Genomic DNA, 15244 nt, shown 5'->3' on the forward strand with positions numbered 1-15244 from the left:
CGGGTGGTGCTGCCGCGTTTATTGCCGCTTCCTCATCACTGAGAACAACTCACTGCTTTCCACAGCCCCTTCTGCAAGTTGTGAAGAGGCCCGAGTCACAGACAGTCCGAGGCCCCGCCCCCACTGCCCGAGGCCCCGCCCCCGCTCAGTGGCCCCGCCCCGCGGCCCCGCTCAGTGGCTCCGCCCGCGCTCAGACCCCGCCCCCGCTCAGGCCCCGCCCCGCGGCCCCGCTCAGTGGCCCCGCCCCCGCTCAGGCCCCGCCCCGCGGCCCCGCTCAGTGGCTCCGCCCGCGCTCAGACCCCGCCCCATGTCCAGGCTCCGCCCCTCCGGCCGCCGCTGCCGGTTTCTCGGAGAGGCGGCACTGGTGTCCGGGGATATGGGCCAGTGTTTGGAGCTGTCAGCAGCAGTGTGTCGGATCGGCGTTTACTCGGTAAGAGCGGCGGTGTTGATTTGATCGGGTTTGTGGTTGGGGCCGGAGACGGATCAGTGCCAAGCGGGGATACCCCAACAGAAGTGGCACCGGCTCTAGGCCCCGACCCGGCTGACTGGCCGGGTCTCGCCAGGCTCCAGAATCTCTGTTTTCAACAACACCAGGACAATTCCTCCCCCCACCCCCCCACTCAGCCCCACTTCAGCCCCTTCCGCCCCCCTCCAGCCCCCTTGACACCCCCCTCCAGCCCCCTTGACACCCCCCTCCAGCCCCCTTGACACCCCCCTCCAGCCCCCTTGACACCCCCCTCCAGCCCCCTTGACACCCCCCTCCAGCCTCCTTGACACCCCCCTCCAGCCCCCTTGACACCCCCCTCCAGCCCCCTTGACACCCCCCTCCGGCCCCCTTGACACCCCCCTCCGGCCCCCTTGACACCCCCTCCGGCCCCCTTGACGCCCCCCTCCGGCCCCCTTGACGCCCCCCTCCGGCCCCCTTGGCGCCCCCCTCCGGCCCCCTTGGCGCCCCCCTCCGGCCCCAGTGAAGCCCCCCTCCGGCCCCAGTGAGGCCCCCCTCCGGCCCCAGTGAGGCCCCCCTCCGGCCCCAGTGAGGCCCCCCTCCGGCCCCAGTGAGGCCCCCCTCCGGCCCCAGTGAGGCGCCCCTCCGGCCCCAGTGAGGCCCCCCACCGGCCCCAGTGAGGCCCCCCACCGGCCCCAGTGAGGCCCCCCACCGGCCCCAGTGAGGCCCCCCACCGGCCCCAGTGAGGCCCCCCACCGGCCCCAGTGAGGCCCCCCTCCGGCCCCAGTGAGGCCCCCCTCCGGCCCCAGTGAGGCCCCCCTCCGGCCCCAGTGAGGCCCCCCTCCGGCCCCAGTGAGGCCCCCCTCCGGCCCCAGTGAGGCCCCCCTCCGGCCCCAGTGAGGCCCCCCTCCGGCCCCAGTGAGGCCCCCCTCCGGCCCCAGTGAGGCCCCCCTCCGGCCCCAGTGAGGCCCCCCTCCGGCCCCAGTGAGGCCCCCCTCCGGCCCCAGTGAGGCCCCCCTCCGGCCCCAGTGAGGCCCCCCTCCGGCCCCAGTGAGGCCCCCCTCCGGCCCCAGTGAGGCCCCCCTCCGGCCCCAGTGAGGCCCCCCTCCGGCCCCAGTGAGGCCCCCCTCCGGCCCCAGTGAGGCCCCCCTCCGGCCCCAGTGAGGCCCCCCTCCGGCCCCAGTGAGGCCCCCCTCCGGCCCCAGTGAGGCCCCCCTCCGGCCCCAGTGAGGCCCCCCTCCGGCCCCAGTGAGGCCCCCCTCCGGCCCCAGTGAGGCCCCCCTCCGGCCCCAGTGAGGCCCCCCTCCGGCCCCAGTGAGGCCCCCCTCCGGCCCCAGTGAGGCCCCCCTCCGGCCCCAGTGAGGCCCCCCTCCGGCCCCAGTGAGGCCCCCCTCCGGCCCCAGTGAGGCCCCCCTCCGGCCCCAGTGAGGCCCCCCTCCGGCCCCAGTGAGGCCCCCCTCCGGCCCCAGTGAGGCCCCCCTCCGGCCCCAGTGAGGCCCCCCTCCGGCCCCAGTGAGGCCCCCCTCCGGCCCCAGTGAGGCCCCCCTCCGGCCCCAGTGAGGCCCCCCTCCGGCCCCAGTGAGGCCCCCCTCCGGCCCCAGTGAGGCCCCCCTCCGGCCCCAGTGAGGCCCCCCTCCGGCCCCAGTGAGGCCCCCCTCCGGCCCCAGTGAGGCCCCCCTCCGGCCCCAGTGAGGCCCCCCTCCGGCCCCAGTGAGGCCCCCCTCCGGCCCCAGTGAGGCCCCCCTCCGGCCCCAGTGAGGCCCCCCTCCGGCCCCAGTGAGGCCCCCCTCCGGCCCCAGTGAGGCCCCCCTCCGGCCCCAGTGAGGCCCCCCTCCGGCCCCAGTGAGGCCCCCCTCCGGCCCCAGTGAGGCCCCCCTCCGGCCCCAGTGAGGCCCCCCCTCCGGCCCCAGTGAGGCCCCCCTCCGGCCCCAGTGAGGCCCCCCTCCGGCCCCAGTGAGGCCCCCCTCCGGCCCCAGTGAGGCCCCCCTCCGGCCCCAGTGAGGCCCCCCTCCGGCCCCAGTGAGGCCCCCCTCCGGCCCCAGTGAGGCCCCCCTCCGGCCCCAGTGAGGCCCCCCTCCGGCCCCAGTGAGGCCCCCCTCCGGCCCCAGTGAGGCCCCCCTCCGGCCCCAGTGAGGCCCCCCTCCGGCCCCAGTGAGGCCCCCCTCCGGCCCCAGTGAGGCCCCCCTCCGGCCCCAGTGAGGCCCCCCTCCGGCCCCAGTGAGGCCCCCCTCCGGCCCCAGTGAGGCCCCCCTCCGGCCCCAGTGAGGCCCCCCTCCGGCCCCAGTGAGGCCCCCCTCCGGCCCCAGTGAGGCCCCCCTCCGGCCCCAGTCAGGCCCCCCTCCGGCCCCAGTCAGGCCCCCCTCCGGCCCCAGTCAGGCCCCCCTCCGGCCCCAGTCAGGCCCCCCTCCGGCCCCAGTCAGGCCCCCCTCCGGCCCCAGTCAGGCCCCCCTCCGGCCCCAGTCAGGCCCCCCTCCGGCCCCAGTCAGGCCCCCCTCCGGCCCCAGTCAGGCCCCCCTCCGGCCCCAGTCAGGCCCCCCTCCGGCCCCAGTCAGGCCCCCCTCCGGCCCCAGTCAGGCCCCCCTCCGGCCCCAGTCAGGCCCCCCTCCGGCCCCAGTGAGGCCCCCCTCCGGCCCCAGTGAGGCCCCCCTCCGGCCCCAGTGAGGCCCCCCTCCGGCCCCAGTGAGGCCCCCCTCCGGCCCCAGTGAGGCCCCCCTCCGGCCCCAGTGAGGCCCCCCTCCGGCCCCAGTGAGGCCCCCCTCCGGCCCCAGTGAGGCCCCCCTCCGGCCCCAGTGAGGCCCCCCTCCGGCCCCAGTGAGGCCCCCCTCCGGCCCCAGTGAGGCCCCCCTCCGGCCCCAGTGAGGCCCCCCTCCGGCCCCAGTGAGGCCCCCCTCCGGCCCCAGTGAGGCCCCCCTCCGGCCCCAGTGAGGCCCCCCTCCGGCCCCAGTGAGGCCCCCCTCCGGCCCCAGTGAGGCCCCCCTCCGGCCCCAGTGAGGCCCCCCTCCGGCCCCAGTGAGGCCCCCCTCCGGCCCCAGTGAGGCCCCCCTCCGGCCCCAGTGAGGCCCCCCTCCGGCCCCAGTGACGGCCCAGTGACGCCCCCCTCCGGCCCCAGTGACGCCCCCCTCCGGCCCCAGTGACGCCCCCCTCCGGCCCCAGTGACGCCCCCCTCCGGCCCCAGTGACGCCTCCAGCCCCATTACGCCCCCCCTTCCCGGCCCCTATTCCGCCCCCTTCCCGGCCCCTATTCCGCCCCCTTCCCGGCCCCTATTCCGCCCCCTTCCCGGCCCCTATTCCGCCCCCTTCCCGGCCCCTATTCCGCCCCCTTCCCGGCCCCTATTCCGCCCCCTTCCCGGCCCCTATTCCGCCCCCTTCCCGGCCCCTATTCCGCCCCCTTCCCGGCCCCTATTCCGCCCCCTTCCCGGCCCCTATTCCGCCCCCTTCCCGGCCCCTATTCCGCCCCCTTCCCGGCCCCTATTCCGCCCCCTTCCCGGCCCCTATTCCGTCCCCTCCCACCCCCCTCCCGCCCCTATTCCAACCCCTCCTTCTCTCTGCCCCCCCCAGGTTTTCCCCGGCTTGTTTCGTCCACCCCGTCGTCCTCAGCCCCTATCTCCTGCCCCTCACCCTGCCCCCTGTCATCCCCGAGCCTCTGACCCTGCCACCCCTGATCATCCGCCTCTTCACGTTGGCATCAGTGAGAGCTACTGCTCTTTCGGACAGTTTGAATTGTCAGCTTCAGTCAATCTGAATTCAATACATACACCATAAATCACAGTATACGTATACCATAAATAACCTATTTTTCTGCTCTCAAAATACATGTTTTTAAGTATACTTCGCCTATAAGTCGACCCCCTTTCTTTTCACACAACATGCGTTACTAGCATTAATAGCTTCAGTTTTCACTGCCACAAATACATGTTTTACTTAGCACCTTTTAACTGGGGGCAAGGGATGCAGGCAATAGGGGGCTGTGTTGCAAAGATGCGTGGGAGTTTAATACGCCCCCCTCTTCGTGTCGAATGTTGCTGATGTTTCAAAATGGCACCAGCAACACTGATACCAGCAGCACTTTTTTACTGGCCTTTACGCTGAGCCATGTATTTGGAGGGATTTTTCGAGGCGTCAAAGGTACAGTTGTACACAAACATCTCTGGTATATTTATCATCTCTGCTGTTCTTGAATCTAACTATTTGAGTTGCATTTAATGTTTAAAATGCAACTAATTTATACCAAGATCTTCCCTCTGATGGCATTGTTGAAAATCTCAAGTAGTTACAATCTAACAAGTTCAATTTTATCTGATTCTCTTCGAAGCTTGTGCATCTTCTATTCTTGTTTCTGAAGCGCATATTATGTATAATCTGGTAGGGGTTTGAGGATCATAATTAAAAATTTGAGAAGGCTGTTTCGGAGCAAAATCAAGCTTTTTCATACCAAGTGTAGTGGACATCTGGAACATTCTCGCCCGCAATGCTGTGTGTGTTAGGACAACTAGAGCTTTCTTCTCAAGATTAAAGTTGAAAAGATTTATAGGATATTGAAAGAAGGCTGACAAATGAAGTTCAGGTGAAGATCAACCATGATCTAAATTAATTGTAGGGCAAGCTTGAATAGCCTATACCTATTCCTAACAACTTTTATGAAAGGTTACTGACTTCTTGACTACTTCATCATATCAGCTGAATATTGTTTTAATAAAGACTTAATTTTAAATTACTGGACTAGAGTTCTGATGTGCAATGTTGAAATCCCTGTTTTCTTCGACTCTTGCTGGTTCACTGGTGTCCTTGAGTGAAGGAAATCTGCCATCCTTACCTGGTCTGGCCTACATGTGATTCCAGACCCTCAATGTGGTTGACTCTTAATAGGCCATTTCAGTGGGCAGTTAAGTCACTCACTCAATTCACGGGCAATCAGGGATGGGCAACAAATGTTGGCCTTGCCGGTGACAGCCGCATCACACAAAATAATTAATTGTATTCCTGTTTTTGTCAATCAGTTTGTTTTGGGATTCAAGAGGGGAAGTTAAAAGGGAAATAAGAGAAGCGAAGAGACTGGCAGCTAACATCAAAGGGAATCCAGCAATGATCTATAGGCATAGAACTAGTATAAGGGTATTAAAAGGAGGAGTAGGACCAATTGGAAACAAAAAAGGGGACTCGCACAAGGAAATGGGGCATGGCTGAAGTGATTGTATCTGTTAATACCAAGGAAGAAGATTCTGCCCAAGTCATCGTGAAAGAGGAATGGTAGAGAAACTGGATGGGGCAAAAATTGATTCAGGAGGCATTAGAAAGCCGGCTGTACTTGTGTTTGATAAGTCACCAGGACCAGATTAGTTTAATGTAAGGATACTGAGAGGATGGCTCAGTTGGCCGGACGGCTGATTTGTGATACCGACAGCGCAGTTTCAATTCCCGTACCGGCTGAAGTTATTTATGAAGGCCCCGCCTTCTCGACCTTGTCCCTCGCCTGAGGTGTGGTGACCCTCAGGTTAAATCACCACCGGTCAGCTCTCTTAAAGGATAGAGCAACCTATGGTCCCCTGGGACTGTGATGACATTTTTATATTAATGATCTGGACTTGTATGCCGGGTATAATTTCAAAATTTGCAGATGAGACAGAACTTGGAAGTATTGTGAACTGAGGAGGGTAGTGTAAAACATCAAAAGGACATCGGTTGGTGGAATGAGGTTGGTGGAATGGTCTTGCAAGTGGCAAATGAAATTCAGTGTGGCGAAGTGTGACATTCATTTTGGTAGGAGGAATGAAGAAAGGCAATGCAAAATAAAGGGCACAATTTGAATAAGGGAGCAAGAGCACAGAGACCTGGGAAGGTGGCAGGGCAGGTTGAGTAAATAATTTTAAAAAGCTTTTGGGATCCTGACCGAAAGAGCAGAAAATCAAGAAAGCTTTTCTGGAGGGAAGGAACGTAAACCTTTACAAAATATTGGTTCAGCTTCAATTGGATGTATTATGTCTAATTTGGGGCACCTTGCTTTTAGGAAGGATGTGAAGTCATTGGACAGTGTGCAATAAAGACTTTGGAGAATGGTTGCAGGGTAGAGGAACCTCCATTAAGTGATAAATGGAGTTTTGGAGAAGAAGAAGTTGAAAGGTGATTATTCATTTTAAGGTGATTGGCAAACTGAGTAACCGTGGCATGAGGAAATGCTTTTTTAAGCAGTGAGGAGTTGGGAATGCATTATCCAAAAGTGTTATGGAGGGCGATTCAATCCTGGATTTCAGAAAGGAATTGGTAATTACCTAAAGGGAAAAAAATTTGCAGGGCTATGAGAAAAGTGAGGGACTGGGATGAGATGTGTTACTCTGTAAACGAGGAAGAACCCAATGGGTTAAGTGACTGCCTGTGTTGTAACTATTGAATGATTTTTAACCTAAGCTTCTGATTTGTATGTGATATTTTTCACTAGTCGGGAGTGAGCATTACAAGACACTGCCTCATTCAGTGTCCCTACTTGGATGATTTTTTACAAAGCTGGTGTTTTTCAGTGCCCTTGGATGGGGAATTTTCTGTCTTGCACCCTAGCTCATCCAAAACTCTGCATGTTCTGATCTAAGTCAGATTCGCTCATCTGGACTTTCCCTTTTGCCGTACATTGCCTTTTGTTCCCCAGTGCCACATTTAAAATACTTATCTTTGTATTTAAATCACTCTGTGGCCTCACCTTTCCTTCTCTTTGTAACTGCCCACTAGCCCCAGCCTAATTCTGCTCCTTTGGTCTCTTGTGCACCACCTTGTACCATGATTTCCTCACTTAGTGCTGTGGCCCTTTGACCATCCCTTCGAATATTTCCTTTGTCTGTTTTTTAAAATTTTCTCTGAATTTTTCTGGAAATTATTCCTATAGCAAAGGGATTATATACATGCAAGTTGTCACTGGCAACATTATTGTTGTGGTGGTGCTCAAATGGCAGCAGGCAAAAGGATTCCAATTCTAGATTATAGCGATCAGTACAAGAAATGCTGCAGGTGCTGGAAATTTGAAATTAAAACAGAAAAAGCAGAAAATACTCCAGGTCAGGTAGCATCTGTGGAGAGGGAACTATTAACATTTCAGGTCTGTGACCTTTCAGAAGGACATAGGGGGACAATGTCTGCCGAAGGCCTACAGAGTACTTTGCTGACATGCTGGCGAAGTTGTGGGCAGGAGGGGGAGGATCTCTCCCAGTCCGATTTGGACAGGGTCCACCGGTTGCTTCGGCCGAAACCGAGAACGAATGAACCGCCGAGAGCTGTGATCGTCTGCTTTCACAACTTTCAATGAAGGAGAAGGTGCTGAGGTGGGCAAAGCAGAAGCAGGAGGTGGAGTGGGATGGAAATGGTGTACGTATATACCAGGACTTGGCTACAGGACCGGCAAGGAGATGGGCAACCTTTGGTCGAGCTAAGGCGGCATTTTATAAAGTCAACATGCGGTTTGGTGTGGTCCACCAGGCAAAGCTGAGGGTTATGCACAAGGACTACTACTACGAAATGGAGGCATTTATGAAGCCAGAAGGCCTGGGACTGGACTGATTTTGAACTTTGGTGGTTTTTGACTGGGTTTTTCCTTGTGTTGTTCTTTCCAGTTATGGATGTTATGGTTAACTGTTTGGTGTTATAGATGTTTGTGCTGGGATGGTTTGGGAGGGGGGGGGGGGGTTGGGATTTATGGTTGTTTGGGTTTAGTTTGGACGTAGGATGTTGGAAGTTTGGAAGAGGTGGGTGTGGGACTTTTGAGCTGGTGTGTTTTTTCGATGTCGGGGAGGGGGTTCTGGCAGGGGCCTCGGCGCCAGCAATCGTAATGTTGGCTAGTGAACAGGACCAAGGAGGGGGCAGGGGCCATGGCGTTTGGAACCTGTATGGGCAGGTTTTGATGGACATGGGAGATGTCAATGGTGGAGGGATTGAGACGATACTGGGCCAGGTGTATTCAAGAGGAAGTGGTGGAGGAGTTACTGGGAAGGAAGGGGTGGGGATGTGACGGTGACTAGGGCCCACCAGGCGAGACCTGTGAGGATGGTCATGGTGGGTAGGAAGGGTGGGGGGGTGAGAGACCCCCGGTCAGAGTGGTAACGTGGAACGTGCGAGGGATGAGGGGACCGGTGAAGAGAGCACGTGTTTTCTCACACTTAAAGGGCCTGAAAGCGGACGTGGTGCTGTTACAGGAGACCCATCTGAGGGTAAAGGACCAGATGAGGCTGGGGAAGGGCTAGATGAGCCAGATGTTCCATCCGGGCTTCGCCAGTAGGGCCTGGGAGGGTGGCAATACTGGTGGGTAAACCGGTAAGGTTCCAAATGGAGAAGGTGGTGTCGGACCAGGGGCACACAATAGCACATTGGTTAGCTTCACAGCTTCCGGGGTCCCAGGTTCGATTCCCGGTTTGGTTCACTGTCTGTGTGGAGTTTGTACTTTCTCCCCGTATCTGCGTGGGTTTTCTCCGGGTGCTCCGGTTTCCTCCCACAGTCCAAAACATGTGCAGGCTAGATGGATTGGCCATGCTAAATTGCCCTTAGTGTCCAAAAAGGTTGGGTTGGGTGGGGTTACTGGGTTACGGGGATAGGGTGGAGGAGTGGGCTTAGGTAGGGTGCTCTATCCAAGGGCCGGTGCAGACTCGATTGGCCGAATGGCCTCCTTCTGCACTGTAAATTCTATGATGACTCTCTATGTTGATCGTGAATGGAGCATTGGAAGGGAGGCCAGTGGTGCTGGTTAGCGTATATGCCCCAAATTAGGACAACGCTGAAAATGCTAGCAGCCATACCGGATTTGGATACTCACCAGTTCATATGGGGAGGGGGTTGTGGGGAGAAGGGGATTGGAATATGGTGTTGGACCCAAAGGTGGACAGGTCCTGGCCGCACTCATTGTTCCCTTCAGTGGTGGTGGGGGGGACAGATTTTTGGCATTATAAAGGCAGAGAGCACCAAAGCAGGTAAGTTAGGTTACACCTTTAGGAATGTTTGATTCAGTTGCAACAGTGTCCAATTCTGTGTACTACACCATAGGAAGGATGTCAAGATCTTGGAGTTGATGCAGAGACGTTTTACCACAATGGCTCAGCGATGGTTGGGGGCAGAGAAGGTTGGATTGTTCCTTTTTGAGCAGAGAACGTAAAGGGAAGATTTGATACCTTCTCAATTAGAGTTTTCAGAGGTGATGAGGAACAATTTCCACTGGTAGCGGGGAGGGCAGAGATTGGCAAAAGAATCTGGGCGATCAGAACTTTTCTACCCAGTAAATTATGATCTGGAAGGCACTGCCTGAAAGGACAAGTGAGAATTAAATATAGGCTTGAAAAGGAAATGTTTTCACCACTTCTGAGAAAGAAGAGGGGAGTGGGACGAATTGAATGCCTCGTCAAAGAATCCAGACCGACATAATTTGCCAATTGGCAGCCTTCCCTGCCGTAGGATTTAGAATCTTCACTCCCTGCTTTCTAGTCTTTTCTCACTTAGTTTGCTTTTTTGTTCTGAGAAGGCTCTTTGTCTCTTCTTCTCCAGGAATCAGTGCATGTCTCTAGTTTTTCTTGTTGATAATGCTGTGGTTATTGATGACATCATAGTGCTGTCTAAATTATACATGATCCTCCAAAATTGTGAATGGTCCTTTCCTCCTTCCTGTGCCATCTCAGTAATCTGATCAAAGCTGTGTACTACTCCAAGTCATTCCCGAGGAGCTGAAAACAAACCATCTCCTTCCTTCAGGCAGACTTCCCTTACAATTTTCAGGAATTTATAGATGAAGCAGGGCATCTGCTAATAATTTCCATCCTTCTTGAACAATTTAAATTTCCAGTTGTTGCGGATGTTAGTGGTCGCTTTTCAAGTAGCCATTCGTGTATGAACCCAGTTGGAGATTGACAGGTGATATGAGGGTATATTTTAGGAAAAATGGAGATTCATCTTACTAAAACCAACTTTAGTGACTAAATTAATTAGCTGCGTCATTTACTCATTTCAACCTTGTGCTGAGAGTCTTTGTACTAGGTTTGTTTTGTTCTTGGAGGGAGACAGTTCTGCAGCATGTTTTACTTCTGTATAAACATTGCTTTAATTACCTCTACTGAAGGTAGGTGGAGATACTGTTTTCATACCTATTGTTGGCCAGTCTGTAAACAGGATGCATTCCAATTAAAACGTGGAACATAGGGTTTGGCCGAAGGAAGAACTGATTAACCTTTGGAGAAGATATGGATCTGGATCCTGCAATGCTTTATAGGATCCATTAACATTGGGCAATGGGGTGAATTGACTTTTTAAAAGAATTTTGTGGGTTGTTTTACTTAAAATGTTGTGGGTTGTCTCAAAAATGTCAAAATGTGAACAGCGTTTTCAGAGCATGATCAATGTGGATTGGCCTGAAGTCACCTCCGGGAGATGGAAGTTCTTAATAAAAATATTTCTTATTTACAACTTTGTAATTACAGAGAATCAACCAGAGGTTTTATCAGAATAAGTATGTATGATCTGATGGCCATAGCAGCGTCATGGTTGCAAGAGTATATTAAACTTTGAAAGGACAGGAAGCTAGGAAATGGTGGAGGGTAGCTCTGTTAATTAAAGATGACATTAGTGCGATAGAGGAAGATGACCTTGGTTCTCAAGATCAAGATGTAGAATCAGTTTGGGTAAAGATAAAGTTTGGGGCAGCACGGTAGCACAAGCGGATAGCACTTGTGGATAGCACTTTGGATTGTGGGAGGAAACCGGAGCACCCGGAGGAAACCCATGCAGACACTGGGAGAACGTGCAGATTCCGCACAGACAGTGACCCAGCGGGGAATCGAATCTGGGACCCCGGCGCTGTGAACCACAAATTCACTCTGGAAAACCACAATCAAGATTGTGGGGGAGGCAAATTCAGACAGCATATTCCAGAACAAAACCACTCGGGCGTTAAAAGGTTTTTCCTCCTGTCACCATCTGTACTTTTACCATTCAACTTACATCAATGTTATTCTGGTATTATACGGTAATTTCTACATTCTTACTACACTCTGATCAATCTTTCCTTATGGCCTAGACATAGTAGATACAGAGAAACAGTTCCCAGTAGCAGAAGTGTCAAGAACTAAATAACATTGATGTAAGTTGAATGGTAAAAGTACAGATGGTGACAGGAGGAAAAACCTTTTAATGCCTGTGAGTGGTTTTGTTCTGGAATATGCTGTCTGAATTTGCCTCCCCCACAATCTCGATTGTTGTTTTCCAGAGGGAATTTGTTAAACAGCTGAAAATAAAATTTCAAATTTACATGGAAAGAGCTGAGTAGTGGGACTCACTAAGTTCCTCATGCAAAGATACGATACAGGTATGGGTCGAATAGCCTCCTTCTGTGGCGTAGTCCATCTATAATTGCACCCATTCAATTCTGGTGACATTCTTGTACATTCCTCTTTGAACATTACCCAGTACTTGGTGTCCTATTAGTGTTTTATGGAAACCAGAGCTGCACACTGTGCTGCAAGTGTGGTCTAACCAAGATTCTGCACAAGTTTCTTATTATTTCCCTGCTTATGCATTCTGTTCATGGAATATTAGTATTTTGTTCGCACTCTATGACCTTTTGAACTTGTCACTACCTTTAGTGACTTGTATAGCTGTACTCGGATCTTTCTACTTCCCCACTCCATTTAGTTTCTTGCCTTCCAAGGAGTAAAAAGCTTCCTTTATTCCTCATGCCACAATGAATCACTTCACTGTATTGAATTTAGTTAGCAATTTATCTGCCCTTTTGGCTTGTTTTACATCTTCATGTATTATGGTGTAGTCCTCCACATTATAAGCTTTGTACCACTCCGCACCCATCACCATCATCATGTTGTCAGTTTCATCACAATATATTGATTTTTGTGTTTAAATCATTTTTATATCTAATAATCTTTATTTTTAATTAACACTGCATTGAAGTTAACTGTGAAAAGCCTCTAGTTGCCACATTCCGGTGCTTGTTCGGGTACTGAGGGAGAATCAGAATGTCCAATTCACCTAAAAGCACGTCTTTTTTTGGGACTTGTGGGAGGAAACCGGAGCACCCGGAGGAAACCCATGCCGACACGGGGAGAGCGTGCAGACTCCGCACAGACAGTGACCCAAGCGGGAATCAAACCTGGGACCCTGGCGTTGTGAAGCCACAATGCTAACCACTGTGCTACCGTTATTTATTTGGGAAACTCTGGTCCAAGCATGGATCCCTGTGGGACACAACCGTCAAATTTTCACCAGGAGATCGCAGGAATATTCCTTGGCTCTTATCTCCATTTTCTGTTTTGCAATTATCATCCTTTTATTTAATTCTGCAACCTGGCCTTTGATTCCATACATTCTGACCGTTGTCATGTGACTTTTATGTGACTCATTAACAAAGACTGTCTGAATGTCCATGTTTACCACATGCACGTCTTTGTCCTTGTTGATTGGAGTCACAAGAACACAAGAAACTGAACAGGATTAGACCATATGACTTGTTGATCCTGCTCCACCATTTAATGTGATCATAACTGATCTTTGACTTCAATTCCATTTTCTCACCTGCTCCCTACATCCCTTAATTCCCTGAGAGATCAAAAATCTTTCTATCCCAGCCTTAAATGTATTCAACAAAGAATATCCATAGCCCTCCAAAGGCTCTCAACCCATTGATTGAAGTAATTTCTCCTCACCTTGGTTGTAAATGTTTGGTCATTATTCTGAGACTGTACCGTTTGTTTTAGACTCCCTAACTGGCGGAAACAATTTTGGTGTCTACCCTCTCGCGCTCCCCTCAGAATTTTGTAGGTTTCAATGTGATTGCCTCTTGATTTTTCTAAGCCCAATGCTTTTCATCATGGCATAGCCTCTCATCCCAGAGACCAATCTAGTGAACTTTCACTGTACTGCCTCTAATGCAAGTATAGTCTTTAAGTGTGGATACCAAAACTGTACACCGTGTTCCAGCTGTGGTCTCATCAAAACTCTGTACAACTGTAGCAAGATGTATTTATTATTATACTCAATCCCCTTGCAATGAAGGCCAGTATACCATTTGGCTTCCTAATTGATTGCTGCAGCTGCATGCTAACTTTCTCTGTTCCTTGTATAAGACACCCAAATCTCTTCGACCATCGGCACTTACTTGCATGCTTCACACCTTTTTTAAAAAGTCTGCTCTTCTATACTTATTATCAAAGTGAATGATTTCACACTTCCCTACATTGTCATCTTTTAGCCCACCACTTGTCTACATCACTTTGCAGCCTCCGTGTCCTCCGCACAGCTTACCTTCCCACCTGGCTTGGTATCATCAGCAAATTTAGATACATTACTCTTTGCCTCTTCATCTAAGTCATCAATATAGACGGTAAATAGCTGAGGACCCAGTACTAACTCTTCAGGCAGTCCACTGTTCACTGCCTGCCAACTTAAAAAAACATTTATGCCCACTCTCTGCTTTGTACCTGTTAACCAATCCTCTATCCATGCTACAAAAACTACCCCCAGCTACATGCTTATTAACCTTTTGTATGACATCCTATTGAATGCCTTTTGGAAATCCAAGTATACCATCTCTACTGGTTCCTCTTTATTTACCCTACTAGTTACACTCTCAAAAAAGTAATACATCTGTCAAACAGGATTTCCCTCTCGTAAAATCGCGTTGACGTAAGCTTAAGTGTACTGTTAAGATTTTCTTAAGATTCCAGCATTTTCCCAACATCTAATGTTCGGATTGTCCTGAATTTACGGTTTTCTCTCTCTCTCCCCTTTTGTGAAAAGTGGTGTTACATTTACCAACTTCCACTCTCATGGGACTATTCCTCAATCCAAGGAATTTTGGAAACTTGTATTGTGAAGCCAGACACACTTTGTTCAATGCCTTTGCCATTTCCTAATTTCCTCTGCTTCTAAGGGACCAACATTTACTTCAACTACTTTCTTCCTCTTTATATACTTATCAACGTTCTTACGCACATTCTATGTTTGTATTCCTGGCCAATTTGCTGTCATGTTTTATTTTTCCCCCTTTTAATCAACATTTTCGTGGCCCTCTGCTAGTTTCTAAAACATTCCCAATCCTCTTGCTTTTTTTTTTTTGTAACATTGTAAGCCTCTTGTAATCTAATGCTACCCTGAACTTCATGAGTGAGCCATGGATGGGTCTTTGTCATTGAGTTTTTGTTTTTAAATGGAATGTATTTTTGATGAAGATTTTGAATATTAAAAATATGTTTTCCCTCGTTCATTTACTTCCATATGTTTTACTTAACCGTATCCAGTTCTCTCCTCTCGTTTATGCAATTGGCTTTGTTGAAGTTTAAGATCCTTGTTTGTGATTGGATATGTAACTTTTAAACCTAATATGGAATTCAATAGTATAATGATCACTATTTCCTAAAGAATATTTTACCGTGATACAACTAACCCTGCTTGGAAGGTCCATGAAATGCTCTGTTGTACAATTTCAATACTTGGAGTCTAGATGCAATGTTCAAGTGGTTATTGCATATGCGGAGGGCAAATGCTGCACATCAGGTACTCCTCCACTGAGGTTCAAATTAACACCGTTTATATATATTTAGATTATCCGTTATAACTTAATGGGGTATTAAATAGACAAAGGCCATAGCACAATGGCATCTGGTGTTCCTGTATAGTAATTGCAAAGCATTGTCCTTCTGGAGGTGGTAGAGAATATGTGTATTCTGCATAATAGGTTTGCGGGGATGAATTAACCATGTGACAATGGCTTCCACAATTTCTTGATTAGGTTATCCTGTGCATGTTTGTGTGTGATTCATTTTTTAATTCCAACTGC

General features: G+C 52.1%; 1 protein-coding gene across 3 annotated transcripts in view; it reads left to right on the plus strand.

Annotated features, from left to right (window-relative positions):
- The window catches only part of arl15b (ADP-ribosylation factor-like 15b), a 385274-nt gene that overhangs the window by 21539 nt on the left and 348491 nt on the right, over positions 1-15244 (plus strand). The window contains exon 1 of one of the 3 annotated variants that reach the window (XM_072497051.1): positions 293-430. The exons of the other annotated variants lie outside the window; for them this stretch is intronic. Coding sequence (XP_072353152.1) covers positions 308-430 — 123 coding nt within the window. The 5' untranslated portion in view covers positions 293-307. Of the gene's footprint in view, positions 1-292; positions 431-15244 lie in introns of those variants that run through there. 3 annotated transcript variants of the gene reach the window in all.

Source organism: Scyliorhinus torazame, chromosome 3 (genome assembly GCF_047496885.1).
Source record: "Scyliorhinus torazame isolate Kashiwa2021f chromosome 3, sScyTor2.1, whole genome shotgun sequence".
Classification (NCBI taxonomy): Eukaryota; Metazoa; Chordata; class Chondrichthyes; order Carcharhiniformes; family Scyliorhinidae; genus Scyliorhinus; species Scyliorhinus torazame.